The 27,080-nt window shown below is 37.7% G+C and overlaps 3 protein-coding genes and 1 long non-coding RNA gene across 4 annotated transcripts; 1 reads left to right on the top strand and 3 right to left on the bottom strand.

Moving 5' to 3' along the window:
• Positions 1-4,162: 4,162 nt before the first annotated feature.
• Positions 4,163-8,470, top strand: LOC133709152 (uncharacterized). Its single transcript, XM_062134788.1, has 7 exons — positions 4,163-4,336; positions 4,765-5,338; positions 5,888-6,060; positions 6,212-6,296; positions 6,378-6,554; positions 7,548-7,720; positions 8,010-8,470. Exons 2-7 carry the CDS (start codon positions 4,892-4,894, stop codon positions 8,062-8,064), a joined length of 1,110 nt encoding a protein of 369 aa, XP_061990772.1. The 5' UTR covers positions 4,163-4,336; positions 4,765-4,891; the 3' UTR covers positions 8,065-8,470.
• A 222-nt stretch (positions 8,471-8,692) lies between these two features.
• LOC133709151 (nuclear transport factor 2-like) lies at positions 8,693-13,244 on the bottom strand. The gene is made up of 10 exons (XM_062134786.1): positions 13,086-13,244; positions 12,867-12,967; positions 12,637-12,771; positions 11,429-11,735; positions 10,656-10,918; positions 10,389-10,563; positions 10,065-10,189; positions 9,913-9,978; positions 9,587-9,668; positions 8,693-9,094 (listed from the first exon to the last, which is right to left on the bottom strand). The coding sequence occupies exons 2-10, from the start codon at positions 12,903-12,905 to the stop codon at positions 8,880-8,882; spliced, it is 1,407 nt and encodes a 468-aa protein (XP_061990770.1). The 5' UTR covers positions 12,906-12,967; positions 13,086-13,244; the 3' UTR covers positions 8,693-8,879.
• A 9,155-nt stretch (positions 13,245-22,399) lies between these two features.
• Positions 22,400-23,904, bottom strand: LOC133708191 (uncharacterized). Its single transcript, XM_062133647.1, has 6 exons — positions 23,531-23,904; positions 23,283-23,456; positions 23,050-23,157; positions 22,839-22,908; positions 22,648-22,746; positions 22,400-22,563 (listed from the first exon to the last, which is right to left on the bottom strand). Exons 1-6 carry the CDS (start codon positions 23,836-23,838, stop codon positions 22,468-22,470), a joined length of 855 nt encoding a protein of 284 aa, XP_061989631.1. The 5' UTR covers positions 23,839-23,904; the 3' UTR covers positions 22,400-22,467.
• Positions 23,905-25,329: 1,425 nt separating this feature from the next.
• On the bottom strand, positions 25,330-25,960 carry LOC133709146 (uncharacterized). Its single transcript, XR_009846153.1, has 3 exons — positions 25,859-25,960; positions 25,529-25,741; positions 25,330-25,418 (listed from the first exon to the last, which is right to left on the bottom strand). It is a non-coding gene; the product is annotated as an uncharacterized LOC133709146 (long non-coding RNA).
• Between the last annotated feature and the right edge of the window lie 1,120 nt (positions 25,961-27,080).

The raw sequence follows: 27,080 nt of genomic DNA on the forward strand, positions 1-27,080 counted from the left end.
TTCAAAATTCGATGCAAAGTCGGGTTTTTGGCAGGTCAAGATGCATCCTGAGAGTGTGCCTCTCACTGCATTCGGAACACCACAAGGACATTACGAATGGTTGGTAATGCCTTTCGGTCTCAAACAAGCTCCCTCAATCTTCCAAAGAAAGATGGACAACATCTTCAAGCATGTCGCGGAGTTTTGCGTCGTCTACATAGATGACATCCTTGTCTTCTCCAAAAACAGAGAAGAACACATGAAACACCTCTATGAGGTTGTAAAGCTGATAGTTCAGCATGGAATTATTCTAGGAGAAAAGAAAATCTTCTTTCTCCTTGATGAAGTTGATTTCCTAGGAATAAATATCAAAAATGGAGTGATAAAACTCCAACCTCATATCCTTGAGAAGATCTGGAAATTTCCGGATAGAATTCCTGATGCTAAGAGTCTAGAGAGATTCCTTGGTGTCATAAATTATGGAAGAGATTTCCTCCCCAAGATCTCAGGGTTAACAGCAATGTTATCTCCTAAAACGAGTTCCAAAAGAAAATGGAACTTCACAGAAGATGATGAAAAAACTGTGAAGCAGATAAAAAATCTCTGCAAAAACCTCCCTCCTCTTCAACAACCAGAAGAGAATGATGAGATTATCCTCCAAACAGATGCGAGTGATAATTACTGGTCCGGTGTAGTTCTGGCGAAAGCGCCTGGAACTAACATTGAAAAGATCTGTAAATTTTGTAGTGGCAAGTTCAGCCCTGCAGAACTAAATTATCCCACAGGGGAAAAAGAAATTTTGGCTGTTAAGAAAACTATTTTAAATTCTCCAGCTTTCCTTGGAAAACCCTTTACTGTCCGCACCGATTGTGCCAGAGTAAAGAATTTCAAAAATTTCAAACTTGATAAAGCTGCTGATAGAGGAATACTAGCTAACTAGCAATTATTCCTTAACCAATATGATTATGTTGTTGAATTAATTGCAGGAAACAAGAACTATCTTCCAGACGCCTTCACAAGAGAATTAGCCATGTTCAGCAAAAGAAATGATGACGACGACGAATGTCGCAATCCCAGAAGCAGAAGAGCTGGGAAAGAACATGAAACCAATGAGGATCCCAAAGAAAAAATCCTCAAGAGATTCCTGCTAAGTCCAAGAGGCTTAGCCACAACTGATCAATCCCAGGGTAAAGGATTGACTAGCCCGTCTCAAACGGCAGACGGTAAAGGCTCATCAAGACCGTTGACGGCTGTTGCTTTGCCAAAAAGCAAACCTACTCCAACTGGAGTAATAAATGTTTTCAATTATGAACTTCGAACTTTTGATACTCCTGTGTTCAGAACTGGCAGGAGACTTGCTTACCACCAGAAGGCAATTCTGGATAACCTTTTATTTGCCTTTCAGGAAAAAAGCAGTGGTCTAATGTTTCCAGCCCTATTTGCATTAGCTGAAGAACTATACGAGAATGCTAGACCACAGTTCGAAGAGCTACAGCAGAGTGCTGTCAAGAAAGAAAAAATTAACTTCCTTGAAAGTCCAGAAAGTGCTAGGGTCCCTATCATGGCACTCACTGAAGCAGACTGGGATAAATTCCACAATCTAATAGGAAGGCACAATTCAGAAGACCTAGTTCCTCAAACCCTCTTCATCATCGCGGGACTATATGTTGGAAGATACCTGGTAAATGTTCAGAGTGAACATCCACAAGAACACAAGCTTTGGCTTGTTGAAAATGGTTTTGTCCATAATCTGTGGACCAAAACTAATGATGATCTAAAAGGTTTGCCGCCCATCATCGTCAATACAGTCAAGAATGTTAGAAAAACAGACTGTACGCTTCGTCTGAAGTTTAGATCCACCCCTCCAGAATGGATCCAGCAAGCAAATGGTGAGGTTGAATATATTGCTCCATATCACTATGTGAGAATTATTCAAAGACAATATCTGCAACCTGCCTGTGTCGGGTATAATGGCCAACCAAACTCTAGCATCCCATGGATGAGCTATGGCTCTGGAATACATAAAGAAGATCATCTTTGGAGACCTCAGCAATACCTTCCTGGCAGCAGGAGAGAAGATTATTACCACTGCTTACGATCATCCTGACGTCGTTAGCAGCAACCTATTCCTATCTCTCACCCGAAAAGAGATAGACTCAACAATGGCATGCATGCAGTGGATGGACAAACTTGAAAACGACAACCACTACAAGATGTATGTCGACACGGACGTAGAAGACAATGCTACAACAGTTAGAATGGCACAAACAGACAACCACTCGTTTGTCTTTGGCCACCACTCAGAGACTGATGACAACATGTAGCAGCTGGTGAAAGAAAAAGGCACCAAAACAAAAAAGCAACTGTTTCCTTTTCAAAAAGATACTTTTGCTTTTCAGAAAAGAAGAAGGTGAAAAACATTTCACCCAGATGCTTTTGCTTTTCCTTGTCCGACCTCCATCATCAGGAGCACTCAGAAAAGCAGAAGATCACGGAGTTATGCTGTACATTTTTGCATTTTGAATTCCAGTTTGAGTTTCGCTCTCTATATAAAGAGCTTTAGTTTCATTTGTAAGGCATTCGAAAAACGGAAACATCATCCAATATTCGAAAATAGCCATATCAATTCTAGATTTAAACACCTTGAGTAGAAGAGTCTTCTCTCAAATAGTTTAGCAGTGTGCTTCCCTTCCTGTACAAGTGTGAAGTAGTGTACTCCTAAGTACAAGTAAGTACCTGTTCTCATTCTTATGGATAGCTAAACAGTTTTGCTGTTTACCTGAGAATGAGACTCTGAATGTTCAATAGGTATATATTTGAATAAATAAATTCATGTGGTTACTCGTCCACTTCTTCAACAAATGTCATTGTCATTTTATAATTATTTTCCTTAAAATCATTGTCATCCTATTCCTTCATGTTCATTCACATGTCATTATCCAAAGTGTCTGCATCTTATAGAAATCCAAAGTCTGGTTTGTACTATTTACCTGAAGAAAGAAAAAACCCCGTTTTAAAACCAAAAATTAGGACAAGCAGCAGTGATTCCGCCTGTTAAAGTATCCGTTAGGCAAGAGGCCGTTAGGAGAAAAACTTAGGCATGTTGAAGGCTAGTCTTGTTTTTGTTTTTGTCTTTTAAAATGAAATTTTTTTTTTCTGGTCAAATACTATTGACAAAACTACGGGTCAACATAGGATACAAAGAACATTTTAGATAAAGACTTACCCCTTTTAGTCCTTCCCTAGAGTCAATAGTGGAATACAAAAGTGTTGGGTAGTTGGGAAAAATACCGGTGCTTTTTGGGTATACGGGAAAAACCCCTAAAGTTAATGGCTTAATTTTTTTTTTTCTTTTTTGAGAAGGAAAGAAAATTGCATCACACAATTGAGATAGTTACAACAGATATAAGTACATGGGAAAAACCATTGTGGTTCTTCGTCTACCCTAACTTGAAATGCAGGAAACAAAAGCGCGATCCTAACTAAAATATGCGCTGCCTGAATACATTTCCTAGAGGTAACTGTGAAGAAGAAGCGAAAAGAAGGTCCTTGCTTCCTCTATCAATGCACTTTCCACCGAACAAAACCGGTTTCACACCATATAATAGTAGAATACCCTGAGCATCCATCTCCAAAAAATTCTTCATCATCAATTGAATTCCAACGAACAAAAAACATGCTCAAAAAGCGCCACAGTCCAAACACTTTAGCATCTTTGATTTTGTACCACCTCCATGAAACATCGATATATCATTCCACCATCAGTGAGTCCATTTCAAGAGGTCTTGAAAAGGGCACCCAACTAGTACCAGCGATGATAAATCTACAGTAGTAGTAGCCAAATCCCAACAACTCCAATCTCCATTCATCAATTAAACTTGAATGATTGATTAGAAATATGGTCTTATCACCTATGACGGTATGCCCTATCCGCTCAAATGCAAATACTAGAGGCCCATAGCCATGACTCATGATCAGATCAGAAAAAAGTTTTTGGCCTGTTGCTCAACTCATTTGGATTCATGACACCCTTCTTCCCGTGACCGTACACGTGGCACTTGCTGCTGTCTCTCCGAGCCACCAATCAAAGAAGTTCCAAGGTTAATGTACTACTCAACGGCTAAGCTCACATATCTCTCTCTCCCTATCACGTCACATCCTTCAATGACAAATTCAACAACGAAACAAAAAGGCCAACCCCCACTGCAATGTATGCTTAACCCAAAAGAGATCAAGCTCTTTCACTCTTCATCTCTGTACTTCTCAAATATTGAAGTACCTTCAAATACAATATTCAGCTTAACCTTCTTTCCTTACATGTAAAGGAAAGAAGGTAGCAAAGGGAATGAGACAAAAGGTATGTAACATATAATTGTATATATTCCCTTTCTTAGTTTTCATGTTCATTTTTCCAGAATTAGCAAAATCTTGAAACACTCTGACTATTCTCTGTTCTTGCTAATGCATAAAACCCAGTTATAATTAGATCCAAAGCATGTGACCCACTAGTTCTTTATCAGAAAAAGAAGCTTAATTTGCTCACAAGCTTTCTTATTTATGGAATAGGGATCACATGTTCATCTTCCCCAGAGAAATGGGGTCACATGTTCTTGTTGCTTGTTTTGGATTAATAAAAAAATGAATGCAATACATAAACTATTGGGATTTTCCCAGATCCCAAATTATGTTCTTTCCAAAATCAAGCAGTACAGCTCTGGCTGAAAGATTTAGTTTGAAGTTTAATGGGAGGTTTGAAAGATTTCACATGGTTAATTTCCTTCACAGGTTTGAGGCACAGAGCTTTGCAATCTCAATTGGAACCCTATTCTGATCCAAAACTTCAGGCAACTGAGCTTCTCGGCGAGCCCCATCTGAAGGAAACTTAGAAGGACTAGCCTATAGTTCTTGTGAGATGGAAGAGCTTAAGAGTTCAGTAACACCAACACAGTCTTCAGATGACCAAAACGATTCAATGCTGCAGACAGCCCCATCTCTTTCGATATTTAACTCGGGTGTTGATGAGTTTCGAGATTCAAATCAACAACTATTGGAGAGAACTAATACAATAGAAGATAGAATAGGAGGGACTCATGACTTCAGATTTGGAGACAAGAGTATGGGATTCATTAAGGAGGAAGGTGCGGAGGAAGAAGAAGATCAAGTACGACCTCCCAGTCCTCCTATGTATCTTGCAACAGGGCTTGGGTTTGATACTGGTGGTGTTGGTTTTCATGGTGGTGATGATTTTCCTATGCCAGAAATTGATGAGAACGGCGATCCGGAAGAGTATTATAAGAAGATGGTTGATGAATATCCCTGCCACCCTTTGTTCCTCAGAAATTATGCTCAAGTTTTACAGGTATACTTCCTTCAGGTTGTGCTTAAATTTGTGATTATCGTATTGAATCGAAGGAGCTATGTTTAGCATCATTAAGGACATATAGAAGTGTATAACTGATACAGATACCAATTTTCAATTCTTAAGACTAGGATATACTGATGTGATATATTTCGATCCACTGATCAAAAAGCAATCACAGGCCTAAATTCCCAGTTTTAGTAATTCAGTAGGTCAATCTGTATGCATCACAACCAGTGGTTGTGGCAGGCCGGGGAAGCATGTAGCCTAGGAGTGTTGCTGCTTCTGTTCTTTCCATTATCGTAGACTTGTTGGTGTTTTGGTGTGACTTTTGTTCAGGTTCCATTATTCCCCTTAATTAGGGTTTAAGTTATTTAGGTTGAACAAATCCTTTGCCTCCATCACTACCAGGGAGCACACAAATTTTACCTGTGAACATGACTTATTATGATTTTCTGGGGAAGTTTTTTATTTACATACTAGACTGTAGTTTTTTGACTAAGTTTGGTTGCTAATTCCTGCATAATGTACTAATACTTCCAATGGCAGTCTAAGGGAGATTTACACGGAGCTGAAGACTACTATTTCCGCTCTACACAAGCGAATCCCGAAGATGGTGAGGTTTTAGTGCAGTATGCTAAACTGGTTTGGCAGCTCCGTCATGACCAAGATAGAGCCTTGAGTTACTTTGAACGTGCAGCTCGAGCTAGTCCTGAAGATAGGTGATTGTTTCCTTCTTTCATTGCATCTCCAACAAAATGGAAATCTAAACAGACACCGACAGTTCTAGATAATTTATGAATTGGGTTAAATTCCAGGTTAGTTAATCCCAATATAAACTTGAAAAGTTAATCATTTCATTCGTGTTTCCAGTCATGTTCTTGCAGCATATGCTAGTTTCCTCTGGGAAATAGACAATGACTTGGAAGAAGACGAAGCAGGTCAAGATCAGATTCAGGTGATTTTTTGTTCTTTATGATGCCATTTGAGAATTCCTACATTGTTGTCTTCAATCTAATACCTTTTTGAATAAATGCAGGTCAACAATGGTCAAAATATGAATAAACTTGAAAACAAAGACACCAATGAAGAAATTATAAGGGGGCACATTTCAACAGGGAATGAGATTGATGATGAGGAGAACTACAAGACCAGGATTCAAGAGAATCCCAAGAATGCTTTGCTTCTAAGAAACTACGCCGAGTTCTTGTGCCAGGTGAGATACGTGCATTCTGCTCTCTATTTCTTATCACATCTGGGTTTCTCTTATGAACGTCTACTTCTGAAAAATATGGCTATTGTAGAACACAAATAAAAAGTAGATCCCATACACCTACATACAGTTTATTTTGCCTCAGATGTGAGTCATTATTTTTTCAAGTGATTTTCCCGGTTCTCCTCTTGGTTACAGTCCAAAAATTTCTTGGCATGAAAAGCAATAATGTTCACAGGGTTAGCTTGATATACTTTACATTTCACTTAGTATGTTTCTGTACTGTCCATAATATAGTAGTGGGTTGAATGCACATTTGCTTATTGAAACAGGAGCATGCAAAAACTTATCGACACTTCTGTGATTATTATAAACAACCTGCAAGTGTAAAGAACCTTTCTTATCATTTACAGCAGACTTTTTAGTGCAGAAGCACTAAACATAAAGTTTTTAATCTAGGTAGACCAGAATGAGAACATAGGTGGCTCATACTTTCCTTTTCACCTGGTATGTTCCTGTACTGTCATAATACAATATAGTGGGTTGAATGCACATTTGCTTATTGAAACAGGAGCATGCAAAAACTTATCGACACTTCTGTGATTATTGTAAACAACTTGCAAGTGTAAACAACATTTCTTATCATTTACAGCAGACTTGTGAGTGCAGAAGCACTAAACATATAGTTTTTAAGCTAGGTAGACCAGAATGAGAACATAGGTGGCTTATACTTTGTTGATAAAAAATTAGTTCCATGGAAGTGAGGACCTGCTAGGCGCATATGCGACTTTCTTAAGAACCTTGGTTACTAAACTAATGGAAATAGGCAGAGAGAGATTGGATTGAACCTTGCTTTCAGTTATTAATAAGTAGGAATCTTCTTTCCTCATCGTTCTTGATATATTTCATATTTCATCTTGTGATTGGACATTGGATTTTCCGCATTGTTTTCTGTTTATTAGTCATATGGGGTAACATTATACTGATTGCCTACAGACCAAGGGAGACCTTCACAGCGCAGAGGAATACTATCTGCGTGCCACAGTAGCTGATCCTAATGATGGTGAGATCTTGGCACAGTATGCTCAACTGGTTTGGGAACTTCATCATGACAGTAAGAAAGCATCGTCTTACTTTGAGCGAGCAGTTGAAGCTACTTCTGAAGATAGGTACACATTTTTACATGATCATCAATATCTCACTCTGCATTTTCAAGAACAATTTCCCATATTCTCTCCGATATAAAAAGATTCTCCTTCAGATGTAACGTATGGCGTGTAATGGGCATATGGACAATGATATACCTAGCGAGTTTTTTAAATGTAAATAATGATGATAGACCATCTTTAATCACCAAAGAATCCACTAGAACACCATTTGAAATGTGATAAACCTGTGATTTCACAGTGGTTTTAGTGACTAAATCACCTCTTCAATATTCTGTACTGTTGTGTTCAGCTATGTTCTTGGGGCGTATGCTCATTTTCTCTGGGAAAACGAAGAAGATGACTGACTATTGTGAGGATAGAGCAACAGAAGGGCATATATTCAACTTCATCTTCTACAAGGCGTAGCCATGAGACCTGCACATGCCTGAAATCCTGTCAGAGTGCAGGACTACAAAAACACTGGAAACCAGTTTCTGGTGCTTCATTGGGTCAGCAGCTGTAGATATACCTGTATTAGAAGTTTACAACTGATAAATTTGGTGGCCATAGAAGTTGGTTAAGTGAGCATTTTTTTTATGTTAAAATTGTTCTTTTAAGAAGCCACCATGTTTTTGGTCAATTGTATACGACCTGTACAGTTGCACCCAACTCTGTATGTAGGTTATGCTTGACCATAAAAACACAATGATATTGTGAAATTATGTATTCATGTATTGTAGGAACATACTGTAATATTTTGGCCGTTTTTTCTTTCTGAGATCTTGGTAGAATTTGTTACTTATAGTGCCAAAAACACAGCAATGCAACGCTTGTTTTGCATTTAATTTGTTTCCCCCATCCTTCACAAACTGATGGTACTCAAGCTCCAAATATGGAGACATCAAGTAACTAAATGAATGGATGTATCCAAATCAACAAACTTAAACCAGCAAGGACACCACAAGATTTCAGTAGGAACACATGACCGCAAAATTCCAAAAAGATCACCTATTAAATTATGTCATCGGGTATTAAACAACCCCTTCTTTAGAAGAATATGATTCACATGCCCATCACATCTAAGCTAAGCAACTCTAGGAAATTCCATTATATAGTTCTTGAAATTAATAAAGGTTATCTGCTGACCCAAAATTTCCTTCTCTTCGTAAAATAATCTTAATTAGTACTCAGATGAATATTGCCCGTTTCTTGACGATTGGTAGCTTGGGTTTGCCCTGTCTTGTCGGCCACTTGGACGATAGAATCCATTTCCTCTTGGTCTGCCGTAGTCCTGGTCACCTCCATCGTAGCTTCCACTCCTCCCAAAATTCCGAGAGACAAAACGACCTCTTGGCACCTCTGATTGGTAGCTGCCCCTTCCTCTACCCCTTCCTCCTGTTCATAATTCAATCACAATAATTACAACAAGAACTAAATTTTTATGAAGTCCTGAATAGTAGAGAGAACAAACAGCAAAAGACCATAACATATTATTACAAACAAAGATCAAGTATCTTTTTCCAGGTTACTATCTATTACACTAACTAGTCATACTGACAAAGGGTTTCAAAAGAAATCATCACCAGAGCTTCCTTATTATAACAATCTACACATAACAGTGTAACACCCCAAAATCAAATGCAATGGCCCTCAGAATCACAATTAGGATATAGTACAACAAAACATTGGCCCTGGTTGAATATAGATCCAACCCCCGAACCAAATGTAAAGGGTGGCTTGGTGTTACAACCAAACAGTGTGACTACCTGAAAGGCCACTATGGTTACGACAAATTAGTAATCCAGGATTTGTTAAACGTTGCAAATTCCTGTCATCCAGACAGTAACAGTGGTATGATAGCATAGAATGTTGGTAAAGGAAACTTACTTCCCATTCGAGAGGGAATGTGGCTGTTTGGTCTCCGCTCTTCAATGTATACTTGTCGCCCAGCAATCTGAACACTACCAGCCTAAGCGAACAAAAAAAATCAAGATATTCAGTAGAGAGTGTCCTATCCAAACATGACTAGTAACAACAAATTGGTATGGGTCGTAAGAATTTTGAAAAAGAAAAAGGAAAAAAAACAAGAAGTTTTCCTCCATCTCCCCACCAAAATCCATTAAAATTAGATCAGTAAAGAAGAAAAGTCATGGTATAAATTCAATTTTTATAAACAGGGATACTATATGGATCTTTTCTAGAGCATCTTCAACCTTGACAGCATTACGAACACCAGACATGTCTTCGAATTCAACAAATGCATAGCAAACACCAACATCCTGCACAAGACTTGAATGTTTTAGCTTAATAAAGTGGGAATGACAGATGATGATACAACTAGAGAGAGATAAGCTAAGAAATGTACCTTGCGACTCCTAATGACCACTCCTTCAGGCTGCTTGAGTTTTCCAAAATTAACAAATTCCTCTTCAACTTCAGATGGGTCCACGTTAGGTGGCAAGTTTCGTACATAGACGGACTTGATTTCATCTAAACAAATTAACAGAAAATACAAATAAGATATTATTAATATTGCTGTCAAAGGCCTAATTAAAAGGAAATTGTTAAAAGAACAAAGTATAGGAACTTTTGACACCATGACAAAAGAATAGAGCAGTATTTCAAATAACTCATAGAGGCTGAACCGCACAGCTCAATGGTAACAATTGAAGGAAGCCAAGAGATTCACCTTCATCTTCTAGGGCAGAAACTTCATCTGCTGTCTCTGCTACAGGCCTTTCAACTGCATTGGACGATGCAATGGGCTGTGAAAAGTCATTCCAATCTGAAGCCAGTGGTGCACTCTTGTTAACTGAAGGCTGAGGAGCTACAGATGGTGCAGGTTGTCCTTTAGCAACGCGTAACTTCGAAAAAGAATCAAACAGGCAAATTGGGTCATATACAAAAAATATGATATTTGAAAGACAAATTCTGGTTGAACAGGTTCAGTTCATACTATAGAGGCATAGGTCTGCTTCTGGGGCTCTCCAATAGGTTCCTCAACAGATGCAGGCAGCTGTTCTTGTACAACATTCACTGCACTTTGAAATGAACCGTTAGACAATTCTGCTGCAGGATCCTCCATGATATTCTCAGATTCGACAACCTGCTGCAACCGTTGCTCTGCATAGCCATAGTTGTCAACTGGACCATTTCCATTAACATCAGGCACCACATAGTCTCTGGTATGAGTTTCTCCACTCATCATATAATTAGCCACTGCAAAACCATGAGTTTCATAAAATGATCAGTAAATGGAAAACACTAGATTTCACATATGTTACAATGAAAGCTCATCCACTCATCACAAATCAAGTTGCTAAGAACTCGGGAAAAGAAAAAACAATGGCATTTTAACCAAAAAATAGTTCCAAAGAGATCAAAAGAAAAAGGCATTGACCGCATTTTCTTATGAGACCATAATGAAGTATGAACATGATTTTAAGTCAAGTTGCTATCACTGCTTAATTATTGAACACAAAGTAGAAACCAAGAAGCAGAAGACCTTCCATTGCTGATTATGGAATTGATCTCATTACGACTAATGCAAAGAGATACAAAAGTATAACCCCGTACAAAATGCAGTAAATATACTCAAAAATTCCCTGACACTTGTTTAGTAAACAACCATAACCTTTCCCCACCTCTCACAAAAATAAAGCAAAAACTATAGTCCCGGCTGCCAATGGAATTCTAAAAATCAATGTAAAGCTTAATAAGTAAACAAACCTGGCTCAGGAATTGTAGTAGGGGCACTCAGTTTGGAGTCAAGAGTGCTATGGGCTAATAACACTGCTGGATGCTGATGAACTTGATCCTCATCAATGAAGTGAAATATATCATTAAGTACAAAATAACCTTTCTCCTGAGGTGCAAGGAAAAAAGTCTGAACAAAGTTCCTCCTCCCCCCAAAATTTTTCAAATGCACAGAGCCAGAAACCATCACAAGAACACCTCCATTCCAAGATTCCAAAGAATGCGCTGTCTTGATTTCAACCCCAGAATACCCGAGTGACATAACAACTGTATGGATTTGCTGTTGCATACAGAAAGAAAGGATTAAATGGCGTAAAAAGAGAAGCAAAAATCTATATCAAGTAAAGGCCCTCAGCATCATTTTATAAACACCACATGATTACAACAAACTAATGACTGTCAAAGCCTCAACCACCTTACAGATAAAGAGAAAAAGGAGCATTAACATTCTGCCGTGAGTGTTAGTGCTAAAAGAGCTGCAGGACAATAACTAGCTGCCTAATAAAATAACAACAGGTCAGTCCTAAGTTGAATAAAAACCCAGACCAGCTACCAACAAAATATGCTGTTGTCCTTTATCATTGTCGTAGTTTAAAACAACTAACAAAGAAAACTTAGATATTATAGTTATAAAAAGTTAAAACTAAAACCTGAACACAATTCACAATAAAAGAAATAGATGGGAAGGCTAACACAACCTATACCTCACAACAAATAAGCCTAATCTTTTTGCAATTCAGTTAATCCACATAACGTTGCAATGCAATGGGGTGAAGAATCCAAGCATGTGAAAAACAAAAAGTTTACTACTTAGCCCACTCTCTGCGACTGCTAAAGTCACCTAAACTACACTGAAAACAACAGCATATCAAAGAAACCCAGCAAGTCATTTTCAACGACCGGTACATATACGAACCTCACCAAAACAAACAACAATTCTCATACATAAAATGACCGAAAAAGCCCACAAATTCATTTAACAGCTTGCTTTAAATACACCTACATACACCCACATTCACCCAATTCAACCTTAAAACACATAATTCAGCATTTCAGCTACTTCCTTGGCATTTTCAGATAAAGCCGTAAACTTTAACCAGAATCGATACTTCCTAGGTCTTTTTTCAGATAAAGTTGCAAACTTTAACTCAAATTTAAACTAACAAAAGGCAAAAGAATACCAGCATTCCAGAGGCGGTGTCCCTGGTGTTGCCATCAATGCGAAGCATAGTGCTGGATTCGGAGTAGAATTGGTGCACATAGTCTGGCTGCTGCTGAAGCACTTGATAGTACTGCCCCACAAAGTAAGTCCCAACCTAAACCACACAAGCACCAAAGACATGAACTTTCATTTCAACACACACCATCTGTAATAGAACAGAGTGAGCAGCAGAGTCTATAGAGCATGAACCTGAGCAGCAGTGACGGGAATGGTGAAGGGAGTGGCCATGTTTCTAAACCTCCAAAACCCACAAAATCAAAAACCCTAGATCTGCAAATGCCCCCTCAAATCTGCACCAAAACCCCAAAAAGATAAGATTTTTATGGAAATGGGATACATGGAAATAATGGGTCGTTGAGATAGAGAGTGAGAAATGGCGAGAGAGTGAGGAGAGATTGAAGCAGAGACCTTGAGATAGATTTGGGGGAGAGGGATCGAATTTTCTCCACTGGTTGGTTTTGGGTTTTGAGATTTTGGGGGTGCTTGGCGGCTCTTTGTTCGTAGCCGTCACACCACAGATATGGGTGACACACAACTCCATGGGCACACTTTAAATATGGAATTTGCAAAAATTATTATATCAAATTTCAAATAGAAAGGGCCCTTTTCTTTTGGTCTTTCCTCTAGAGTGTTACTTTGCTAATCTGTGCAATTTATCGTACACTGAATACTCACTCATCTAATCCATATTTATGATCTGTACTTTGTAATTTGTTAATTTAAACATAATTCTATACTTCAACGCTTGTATGGTATTTCGAAACATCTAATCAATAATTGGTGGAATAATATATATAAAAAAATAGAAATACTCACATTGAACCAAATTGGAAGTGGGTTCATAGGGTTTGTCAAAATAGTGAAGGAGAGTAGAAAATTAATTTAAGATTAGGTTAGGTCTGAGATTAGATTTGCTCACTTAAGGGACAGTTTTAAGGGACTGTGAGGGACAAATGCATCTTAACCACATGTACTAAATTGCCGTCAGATTCACTTGTCCCTTAAAAACGGTCTCTTAGATGAGCAGGCCTTCAGAGATTCAATCCACAAAATTGGAAATATGTTTGTCTAACATTAATTTATATTTCTTTTTTTGGAAATGATACTATCATTGAAATGGTTCATATATCAAATAACTCTTTAAAAATCATGCAATCATATACTACATAGCTCATTGAAGATCGTGCAATCAATCATTATTGCATTGAGAAAGAGACTGAAAGTGTCTCTAAATTATTGTATACTAACCTTTTAATACCTGCTCTGTGTGTCATTTGACATTTTTTTTATATTTAATAAAATAATTATTACAAAAATAATATTTATAATTGATAAAAAAAAAAACCAAAATCGAGAAAATATGGAAGGTTTTGATGTGTGATGACATGAATTTTCGTTATTTAATTTTAGTAATTAATGATAGACCAGTTGTACGAATTATTGTTATTTTACATTATTCGTACGTCATATGTGAAGTGTAATAGGAGCATAATGTGCGATATTTATTAATATTTCCTTGCATTTTGTCACGCTATTTCTCTTAATAGAAAGTATTAATGTTTGTTTTATTGTTTTAGGATTCTTGTGGAGTAAAGGAGAAAATAAAGGAGAAAAGACGCATGAAAGGCGAAATTAGGAAATCTGCCTGTGCAGATCAGTCAATTTCGACAGAGCACTGAGAGAAGCTCAGAACGAACCAGATAATGATCTTTATATTTTTGAAAAGCCTTGGATGTCTAGTTCCCACAGCTTTTTACGGTTCGTTGATATCATTTTTCTAGAAGAAGTTATGGCCGATTTAGTACAGGAAGGTCAACCAGCGCGTGAATCTGGTTTTTGACGGGAATTTATATTTACATGAAGATTCTAGAGTATATGACATCCAAAGGCTTCCCCAATCATACTTGGATACGAATTGGAGATGATGACTCAATCTTGATGACATGAAATTATTTTATTGGCTTGAAAGTAAGTAAATTGTGCATCAATTGAAGGAAACCTCAAGGAAATTACAAGCATATTTGAATAAGGAAACTAGGGTTGTGTATCTCCTATATAAAGAACCTTTGTAGCACAATGAGAAGAACCGCACCCTTCACCTTCTCTTCTGTCTCTCTTTCTTATTCATCCGTCCGCCATCTGTTTCTTTTTCTCTATTTTTATTATACTATGACAATGTATAACTAAATTACTTTTGTTAGGGGCGAGGTTTGAAGCCCTTAGACATTGTTTTGATTCTTAGTTTTGAAACTACTTTGTTGTGAATTTGTTAATTTGGTTTTGGTTTACAGATAACTCTTGCATGTTTATGTTTTATAAATGCGCACATAAAATATTATGATCATGTGAGTGGGGCTAGAAATAGGTATTTTAATCTCTTAAACGGTTAATAATGCTTATTTCAATGGTAGTAAAACCTATAGGACAATAGGTGAAACCAAATAAAAAGGATTGCATGCTAAGTAGGCATTCCACACTAGTTTTGCATACTTGTTTCGATCAAACTTCCACATGTGATTAATGCTTAGAATAAATTGTTGATAGGATAGCGTTCTATACCTTGATTGTTTATTCTAAAGGCTTAGTAATGGTGCATTCATCTTGCTTAAGTAATCTAGGGAAGTAATAAGAACTTATGCAATGCATTCACGGTTTGTTCTTGATTGAAACATTTTCATGACTTGGTAATTGAAACTAGGATAACAAATTTGTCTTGAGCATGTTTTGGTGGTGGATTTCCGAATCTCTAACATCTTCATTCATATCATTGTAAATCCCGCACTGTTTTTATGTTTTACTTTAATTTTCTGTGTTACAAAACCTAAAACCCCCCTTGTTACGATTTCATGTTCACTCATTCTTTAATTATTTTTGTATATACTTATATTCCTACTTTGATTCTTTATTTGTTTTGATTCTTTATTTATATGTAATTACTTGTGTACCCTCAATCCCCGGCTTAAATGAGCCATACTTATTCTATACTAACAACTACAATTTTTCAGGGTTAAGTTGAGCGCCTATTTTTGGCGTGTCAAAGTGGAATTATTTTCAGACGAATAATTATTCGAAAAGTGTGGATTTAGGGGGGTACGAAGGTTGACTTTTTGTACGTTGAGATTCTCTGAAAACTTCCTTCACGAAAGTCGTAGAGCGTGTCAATACGAGTTCGTGGACATGCGGAACGCGAAAATCGGAGTTCGTATGAGAAAGTTATGAGCTATTGAAAATTTGGAAAATTCTATAAATAGGGGTTTCTATTTTCGGAAATTTACTATTTTCATTTTGGAAACTTCCATTTTCGGAAAATTTTCAAACTCTCCATTCTCTCTCTTCAGCTGCGCGACCCGACCCGTACTCAGGTGATCCGACCCGACTTTTCCGACAAGCTCCTACCCTAAAACTTGGACAGACTTCTTCGCCTCCACCGTGCTCTCCTCCCTGTAGCATCCTCTAGCGGCGATTTGCACCATGCGCGGCGCTGGAAGGCGGTGAATTTTAGTGCAGACGGACCCGGTCGAAAATCCTAGCTCCTGCAACGTCATGGCTTCAAACTTTCTGGTTTAAGTTCGTAGGAGCCTCCTCAATCGATCCATGGTGGTAGTTTTGATCGATTCACGTTGGTATCCGATCAACTCACAGTGAACAGTGATCCTCGGCTTGTGACGGCGATAGGCGGCGATCTAGGCCGAGTTGGCTTGAACCCCAGCTATATATTAAAGTTGTTCTATTTGGTGTTTTTGATATTTTGGAAGGTTGGATTAAGATGGTTTTGAGTTTTGGCCGGTGGTGGTTGTGCCACCGCCTGTGGCAGCGCTGTGGCAGCTTTCCAGCCATGTAAGGGATAGTTTCTAGTTTTATATATCATCTACTTGTCGATACGAGCGTTTTGATATATAATACGTAATTTTTGGAGATCGTATGAATATGTTGTGATTTTTAAGGTTTCGGACCTTTCGATTATTCGATCCGTGAGGATTCGAGCATTCGATCTACTTGTGGTTTTGACATATCGATCGTAGAAGTATTCCGGAGACATTGGGTGGTCTCGGATGTGGTTTCGCCTCGATTGGCGTCACTTTTGGGGATTTTAGTTCAAAACGGGGGTTTCGGACTTAAATCGCTTGTGATTCGTTACTAAGTTGAGACCGTATGTGATTAGGTACTTGACGAAGTATTCTTGGACGGATATTTTGTGGTTGTGCTGCTTTGTTCTGTATTGAAGATGCAATGGGAATTTCGAGGTCAGTAATCTCACAATGTTCATTTATGAACGGAGTTACCTTTATCGTTTTGAGAGTTATTTATTTAACTGCAAACTATAGTTGGTATTAGTAGGCATTCCTGAGTGAATGACTACGTATATATATATATATATATATATATATATTTACGTGAAATACATATGTGTTGGTGGATTTTGTTGATCGATGAAAACAATATGCATGAATGGTGCTTTTTATTGTTTTGTGTTGTGGCTTTTCGGAAAACAAATGATTGTGAAATGATGATTTCTATTGTTTTGAAAAGCATTGAGATTTGTGTAACATTTTGAGTCACGTGCGACTTCTTTAATGTTTTATTCCGAGGCACTGAGAGGTCCAAGGAATTAAGGTCAGATGGTGACCTTTGGTAGTATATTAAGTAATCACATCTTTGGCCGGACGAGTGGTTACAATTTCAGTTAGAGATCTAGTCTGTCTGCCAGTGTAACACATGGGGTAATGGAGCGAGGTTGTATCTAACTCATGAGTTTATGTTTAAGGAATCAAGGAGTGAGTTGTTTTCCTTATTTACGATTTAGAAGAAATCAAGGTGTGAGTTGCTTTCTTTATTTCGTATTGATAGAAATCAAGAAGTGAGTTGCTTTCTTTTATTACGTTTTGAAAGGAATCAAAGAGTGAGTTGCTTTCCTTTATTACGTGTTCGTAAGGAGATCAAGGTGTGAGTTGTTTTCCTTAGTTTTGGTGTGAGTTGTTTAGTGGTTGTTTTGAGTTACTCATACAAGCTGTTTGTTGTGTGGCAACCCGGTGCACTATTCAATGGTGTAGGGGTTAATCCTGTAGGTCAGGATAATCGTGGCTGAAGCTGAGGTAGCGTCTTTGCATCTTTACTGTAGGAAGCCATTTTTGGGACATTACCGTTGATAGGACTTTCGTTGTGTAGTAAGCTCCGAGGAGCATTTACGTTTTATTTTGTTGTGACAATTTAATTCGTAAACTTATGTAATATATGACTCTGTGGAGCTGGTCTGTATTGACATAGTGGGTTCAGGGCATCAGTTTGTACTTGGTTTAAAAGGAAAAAAGTTTTCCAGGTATTTTGTATTGATGGCTGAACCATCACGCATGTATAATTATGAGATTATATATCGATTTTTATTTGTGTTAAAAATCAGGGGCGTGACATGATGTGTGTCCGCTATAATAGGGACTCAAGGGTGCAGAATCCACCCTAGTGATCATACATGATGCTATGATTTAATGTGATGCAATTTTTATTAATTATCACTTTCGCATGTTGTAATAAAAGTCTATGCATGTACTTACAACTTATTAATCTAGGTATTTTGCATTTGCATTTCATGAAAATGTTCTTAGCTTGATAACCTAAGAATGTTGAGAGCATGTTGTATGTGAAGTTGTGAATTACAATGACCTTTTTGTTTTGAAAGGAGTTTACAATAACCTTTTGTTAGGAACAGTTTATTTGCATAATTTTGTCATCTCTAGAGCTTTAAGCACTTAAGTGAAACATTAAATGCTTTAACCGGATTTGATGTGTAATTTAGATTCTTAGTTAATGCCCTAACTCAATTAGCTAAAACGATCACATTTCCAATTAGCGAAATCATCACCTTTCGACTAAGGTACTTTGTCGGAACAATGGAGTGTCATGTTCGGATAACTCCGCTAGCCTCCAAATCGGCACAAGATAAGTCACTATATCTTATCTCTTACGCTCTTGCAAATAGAGCCTTTGCCATGACTATACATGTCTCCATGACCCTTAAGCATGCCTACAAAATGTTATTAGCAACTTTACTACAAGTACATGCTACACACATACATGCTTAAATGCACTTTCATGTGACATGCATTTAGAAGCTTGTGACACTTACGACTTAATTAAACATGCTCGGATAAACGACTTGCTTGGGTTACGACTCGCTTGGGTATCGAGTATGGCCACGACTTGCGCTTGGGCCACGCCTCGCATGCTCGCACAGCGCCTACACACTCAACTACACCCAACTTGCTCGAACAACCCAACTTGCTCGATCATGTCCAACATATTTTACTTAAGCCCCAAGTTCACAAACGGTTCATTCTATGTCACCGGGACTACTCCCACAAAATTACTTTGGACACCCATTACACTTGCCACTATCTGTTGTGCGTGTTATATGGCCATAAGATCCACATATACAACTACCAATATTTTACATGTTCATACACATTAATGGAATATTGAATTCTTCTACCATTTGTTGTTCGCTACAAATCGAATTCTTTTCGCATTCCATTAATATGAACGGTAACCAATACAACAAAGCATTCTACATATGAGCGTTTTTTGTCTCATTGTGTAGGGTTAGACGAGTCCCTTCTTGCTTAAGGAGTTCGGGGACTTGTAGGGGCTCCGTGCCGCCCGGTCACTATGCTTGATGACTTCATGATTATAACTCCCCAACCAAGAAGCTCCTCTTAATTGGGGACTTCGGGGACTTGTAGATACCTCTCACTATGCATGGAGGATTTGCTACATCACCAAGCATAAGTAACACCCTCTTTGGGACACCCACAAGCCATGGTGAGGCCCAGCCGAGACATGCATCTTGTAGCCCTATGTTCAAGCTACGCCACAGTATCCGGAAGAGGCAAATATGTCGCCGGGAAGCCACCTTCCCGGCCTTGTCAACATGCCCTCACAAATAGGCTTTCTAGACTAGAGATGGTGGTTGCTTGTCCCACATCGAAAACCATGTAAAGGAGATGGCTTCCTTCACCTATAAAAGGAATGCCTCCTCCCACAACTCAATCCACTCCATTACATCCTCATGTAATCCTCTTGGGCCGCAAGGTCCAACACACATAGTTAAATATTCAAGTGGACGTAGTTTCCCGCCTTAGCGGGAAACGAACCACTATACTTCGCTTGTGTCGTTCTCTCTCTCTCTAAAGCTAACTAGAGATCCCACGGATCACTAATGTTAACAGAGCATATCCGGTGTGTGTGTGTGTGTGTGTGTCCTAATGAACCAAATACTAGGAGAAAAATTGGATAATTAACTTGGCGTCATTCATTCAAGTCCATTCTTGCTTTTATGAGAGGCTGTAATGTACAATTCTAAGCTCTAACTCTCATCTATTCATCACACCATTAGCTTAATTTAATCTTAATTTGTTTTAACCACAACTAGTTTAGCTATTCAATAATAATAGTGAAAAAAACACAAAAAAATAACCATTTCACTACATCTATCATTGTGCATTTCATCATAAAAAAAAAATTAAAAAAAAAAGGTGGCTTCACGAAGCATAGGTTTGTGAACTTGTAGATTGTGCACATTGTTCAATCTTTTCAGGAGAAGAAGAACACGGGGGAGGACCTACCCCTCCCCCCGTTCTATAATTTTTCTTTCAGTATTAATGTTGTACACCTCTTTTATAGATTCTTTAATACTATATTATTAAATTTTAACATTACGATGTTGTACATTAATGATCTAATGTAATTTAGATTCTTAGTTAATGCCCTAACTCAATTAGCTAAAACAAACTAAAGAGCATATCCCGTATGTGTGTGTGTGTGTCCTAATGAACCGAATACTAGGAGAAAAATTGGATAATTAACTTGGCGTCATTCATTCAAGTCCATTCTTGCTTTTATGAGAGGCTGTAATGTACAATTCTAAGCTCTAACTCTCATCCATTCATCACACCATTAGCTTAATTTAATCTTAATTTGTTTTAACCACAACTAGTTTAGCTATTCAATAATAATAGTGAAAAAAACACAAAAAAATAACCATTTCACTACATCTATCATTGTGCATTTCATCATAAAAAAAATATAAAAAAAAGGTGGCTTCACGAAGCATAGGTTTGTGAACTTGTAGATTGTGCACGTTATTCAATCTTTTTAGGAGAAGAAGAACACGGGGGCGGACCTACCCCTTCCCCCCTGTTCTATAATTTTTCTTTCAGTATATCTTTTATAGATTCTTTAATACTATATTATTAAATTTTAACATTGCGATGTTGTACAATAATGATCTAATGTAATTTAGATTCTTAGTTAATGCCCTAACTCAATTAGCTAAAACAAACTAAAAAGCATATCCCGTATGTGTGTGTGTGTGTGTGCTAATGAACCGAATACTAGGAGAAAAATTGGATAATTAACTTGGCGTCATTCATTCAAGTCCATTCTTGCTTTTATGAGAGGCTGTAATGTACAATTCTAAGCTCTAACTCTCATCCATTCATCACACCATTAGCTTAATTTAATCTTAATTTGTTTTAGCCACAACTAGTTTAGCTATCACTATGTCAAAAAGGCCTTCAGACGACAGAACTGTTCTGTCGTCTGAACGAACCAAAATGTGTCGTCTAGTACGATGTCGTGTCTTGGGCGTATCGAACGACAGAAGAGTTCTATCGTCTGAATTTTCAGACGACATAAAAAATGTGTCGTCTGATGAGTTTTGCATTTTGGGAACATTGTGATCTGTTTCTTTAAAAGCATTCAAACAACTGTTTTGTATTGTCTGATAAACAAAACAATGACAGTATTTTTTGAAATACTATTCTGTGAAGCATATTGCAAGACTTATTTGTGTGGTGTGAATGCCTTTAAATAAGAAATATGAAGACTCATATGTAGTGTCTTCTCTCATATAACAACACTTAAAGGTTGTGCTAATTTACTTTACACGACAATTATATGTGGTCGTAATGTGTATCAGAGGACAATTAAGTGTCGTTCTATGGTTTATTTGTATGACATTTAAGTGTTGTGTGAAAGATTTTTCAATTATACATATGTGATGTTGGGAAATGGTTTAGACAATAGATTTTTGTTATGTCAATCTCATTACGACGACAAATTTTTGTGGTCTGAATATAACAAGGACCACTAATTTATATTGTCTGTAATCACGTCCAATCACACTTATTTGTTGTTGTTATACACTTTAGCCAGTACTTTGAACTAACTTATGTTGTTGTTTTGGCTTTCAGACTACAATTTTCTGTTGTCCCATTGTCAAACAGACAATAGACTTATTATTGATTTTTGTGTTATGTCTGTGCAGCTGCAACCACACATTTTGGTGTGCTTTTGTTGTAGCTTGCAGTTTGTGATGACACATTTTAGTAGTCCCCTGTACAATTGGTATGCATGCATTCTGGAAATTAAAATTGGCTATTCCTGAAACCATAAAATCCACATCCAAAATCATTTATTGCAATTTCCATTAATCCACCATTGTCTCAGGTACATAGTTCTAATCATCAACATCAGAACCTAATCATCAACATCACAGTTCTAATCATCAACATCAGTTCTAAACGGCCCATATATACTAAACTGGGCAGCCACCAAAATATATGCATGCAGTACTGCTTGCTAATAAACCAGAAGCACAACACAATGTGGGCAACCAACTAAACAACAAGCAAAATAGCTAGCAGTACTGCAATCAAAATCTGGCCTATATATATATATATATATCAACTATCCATGTCCAAAAGTTGATGCACTAGTTAATAAACCTACACATGCACTAGTTATCTCTGAACTTCATAACATACTTTGCCCACTCTGCCCGGACAACATCAACATTCTCCATTGTGTAATAGTGATTTGCTTTTCTTTCCCACTGCAAGGACAGAAGTTTAGTTATGCATAACAATGGATAATTAATCCAATAAATCACTAGTACAATAAATTAGTTACTGATTACCTTAGCACTCCACTCTTGGTTTTTGTCCTCTACTATATCCCTCATGTAATGCATAATCCAATATCCACAAGTCTTATCACCCATCTGCTCCGGAATGCCCTGAAAGAAATAAATATTTTCAGTACCTAATAAACCTTGCCTGAACTAGAAAAATGCAAATATAAATAGTTAGCTAGATGGGGAACACATACTGCACAGTTTTTCCATTGAACAGTCTTTCGGCCTTTCCTATGTTTTTGGGCATTGAATATTTTGATGGAGCTTCAACAACAACATAATACACAAAATTATGATGAAACTAACAACTTATAAATTGAGAATCGATAAAGATTGCAAAAAAAAAGAGGACTAAACTGTTTGTACATAATACCAACAAAAAACCAACAAGCTAGCTGCACTTACTTGTCCACAATAGTTCTCCATTCACCGGTGATGAGTCGCCTCTTTAGCGGATCCATAAAATACACAACTTCTTCAGTGGGGTTCGCCACCGTCAACATCCAATGACAGCTGGCATTCAAATTTTTGATAATCAATACCAACACGAATCTGATCTAGGTACTTGCATTGCTATATTTATGAGATCAAAAGTCAATATTTACAAAAACAAAAATGCATGAATGAAGCTTTCGTACCCTGAATTATAGGGGACCAAAAAAATCTGACCAGGCTTCCCTCTTTCATAAGAAACTGACAACGAACGAGCCCGTTCAGTCGGATTTCCACAGCCAATGACACCAGTATTAGCAGGATCTACGAAGCCAATCATGTCAAGCATCTTCGATTTCTTCAACACTTGATAAAGGAAGCTGTAAAACCACAAGTCTCAAAATATCATTCAATAACACTGAATTAACAACTCCATTTAAAATGCATTACAGACCTCATATACATCACAACGCAGCCGGCAGAAACCTCCTCCATGTTGGTCATGGCATACACATCCCTTCTGAAGATGGCGACCTTCTTTCGATATCCAAATAATTCCTCGCCTAAGGTTGTGTGGATGGTGATCCCATCCTTTAAGTTATCATTAGCCCATGTGGCCAACGTCTTAAGTGGTGGAGGCAAATTGGGTGGCAGCTTGTCCAAATCATCATGATCAAAAAAATCATCATATGTATCCTTCTTTTTCCTCCTCACAATTTTATGCTTTTGTTGCTGCAATTGATATAAAAAATAACATTGCATGATTAGTATTTCTATATGATGTAATATAGCAGCTCATATGGTCATTTTGGTAAGAATAAAAAGGTTAAAAATGACAAATAATTTAAGCAAACTGCATTACCTTTGCATCAGCTGCAGTGGGTATAACCCAGTCTCTAGGCCAAGCAACGCATGTACCAATTGCATCGCGGACAAACAGAATCTCATCCTTAATAGGAATTGGTAGCAAAGCATTGACAACAATAGATTTGGTGATCGACACTCGGACATTTTCCTCAACCAATGGAACACCATGGATGGTTTGCTTGCTGGACTCAACATCCACTTGAATGATCGTTCCTTCAGCCACTATGTTGTCCAATGAATCTATCGCAAGTTTACACCCTGACTGGACAATATTGGTGGACTGAACCTGCTAATTCAAACCAAAAAATATGTAAGCATTAGTCACATTTGAGGCAGCAATGTCATCAATATGGTTGATCAAATGTAATTGTAAAGAAAAGAAAAGAAAACTAATTGTAAGGAAAGAGAAAGTAAAGCTAGGGTAGCGATTAATTACCGGCACTTGCACTTGCTCCACAATTGCATTTTTTTTTGGAGTTAAATCATTCCTAACCTCCTCCTCAATAATCGAGGTTAGTTTGATGTTCAGCTCCCCATCCACAAAGACTTCATTCTCTTCAACTACTTTCTGCTGGTCCTCCCCTAAAACTAACTTCTTCTTGGCAGTTTTGGCGGCTTGAATTTCAATAGCTTTCAAACCAGCCTGTTCAAGTAGCCTTGAACAGCTGCCCTGACCAGAGCCTAAATCATTCAGCGGTGTCACAGGTTTGGGTGAGTCAGCTGGCATCTCTTTTCCATTAACTATCGCTTCTAACTTCTGAAATCTTTCCTCCCAAGCAGCTCTTTCCCTAGCAATTTGTCGCTCCATCTCCAACTCCCATTTGGCTCTTTCCTGAGCAATGATATTTTCTTTCTCTTCTGCTAGTATCTTCTTAACACTTACCCTAACACTATCTTCTACATTTAGCATTGGGCGTTTAGGTAGATGAAAATATGCGGAAGGCTTGACGAAGCCACCAACACCGCGTACCCTACCAGGATACTCAGGATTTCCCAACGCCAAAGTCAGAACATCATCTGTTCCTTCAGGGTTGATTTCTCCTTCAGACACTTTCCTGATATAGACATCAATCACAGCACACAAAAATTATCCTTCGGATACAAAACCTGAAAAAAAAAAAAAAAAAAAAACAACAAGTAATAAACAATTATAAAAAACTGAACTTACAATTTTTTCGACCTTCTTCTTCACTGCTGGCCCTTTGAAGTTGCCGCTCTTGTCTTGCCGGGCCTTTATCCACATCGTAGCACGATCCAATTCTTCAATCGGTATTTTTTCAGCCTATAAATATGAATAGATACGTGTGAGATCATGATCAGCTTTATGTAAACCGAAAAGAATAACAAATATATTGTAAATAGATTGTAAGACGAATACTGACCAATTCTTCTTGGAAGTTAGCATATCCTTTCCGTGACAATCGATGAGGATACTTATTCTCCTTCCTCTTTATTTTCTGCTTTTCACGGAGTACCTACAAAGCATATGTGAATTATGCATTATATTTTAGTATTTGCATAATCAGTAACTAATAATGCATAAACTGTTCCACAACTGCATGTCCAAGTATGGTATTAGAGAAACCTGAAATTGTTCTGAAGTTCTATCAGCCACGAACGTATTCCATTCATCTACCTCAATGGATCGATAATCATCTGGAGGGAACTTTAAAAGTTCAGGAGAATCCAGATAGGGAATAATGTACCAGTTCGTTAGTTTGCTCTTGAACTCTCTCCATTTGTGGCCGGCTGATGTAATCACCAATTTCTTCCATTCTTTTGGCACCACATAAGCATCCTACACATTAACGAATACAAAGTATCATAGCTTTAGTTACTGTGTTTTGAAAAAAATAAGAATAATGAAATGTAAATTAGTGAACAGCAACAACTTATATATCGACTGATTGTTTACCTGAATACTATTCCAAATCTTGTCTTTTTCATCCAAAGGCACATTTCTCCAATCATTTATAGATATTGGGATCTTGGTGCGTGCTAACACCCCAATGTATGACTGCATCTCCTTAGCTGCCTTCTCAATTGGCTCCCCATCAGCATTAGAATTCACCTTTAGCTTCTTTCCTCGAATCAGTCGCCTAGTAATTTTATTCATGCTTACCATCCCTCGCTTAAGCAACCTCAATCCACCAGTGATGTTGTCATCATCATCAGAATCCTCGGATGACTTGCTCTTTGCAGACTTACGACCGGACGACGACTTCTTTGCTGCCACAGCCACCTTGGAATTTACTGCTTTAGGAGGTGCCATACGTCTCCTAGAGGACACATCCTTGCTGGACTGAGTAGCTTTATGTTTTCGCGGACTTCTCCTAGGAGAGGTAGCCTTGTTGGCTTCTATCAGTCTTGCTGCAGCCTTTTTGGGGGTAGTAGGTTTACGATTTGGAGAAGTAATAGGTGGTTCAGAGACGGTTTTTCTACAACGTTTCATCTGCACCGCCTTCATCCTTAAGGCTATAGATCTAGCAACTTTCGATGTGCTTGCAGATGGAGCCATGACCTGCAATACACAATAAACACAGTTAGCCCCATAATATAGGTTAACAATTAATGTCAATAAACATATGAAACAAAAACACATAAAACAATGAAATAACAAACATATAAAGCAATTAATGAAATTACTAACACAACTCAAAATTAAACAACACAGAAGACAATGAAATAACTAACATAATTGGAAGTGTTAATATACATGTTTCATCAAACACATCAGTACATATATATAGGCATTCTAAAACAAGTCAATCATGAACAAACAACTTTAACTAAATGTTTTTTTTCCCCTCAGCCAAGTTGATTGCAGTCATTTTCCACCCATATTGCTTCATCTCCAGGACGCATATAATTGCTATGCTGATCACCATCTATATTATCAAAAGTCTCGATCGATGGCATTGTTGCTTCAAATGGCTGTTGTTCTACTTCAATATCTTCTAACTCCTCATCTGAATCAGTCCCTTGATAGTCTCTATCTGGGACCCTTACAACCACTGACCATTGAGGATCGAGGGGATCCTCAATGTAAAATATTTGCTTAACATGGCTAGCTAAGACAAAAGCATCATTAAGATGACCTTTCCTATTCAGATTTACCAATGTAAACCCTAGTTCAT

This window comes from Rosa rugosa, chromosome 5, assembly GCF_958449725.1.
Source record: "Rosa rugosa chromosome 5, drRosRugo1.1, whole genome shotgun sequence".
Taxonomy (NCBI): domain Eukaryota; kingdom Viridiplantae; phylum Streptophyta; class Magnoliopsida; order Rosales; family Rosaceae; genus Rosa; species Rosa rugosa.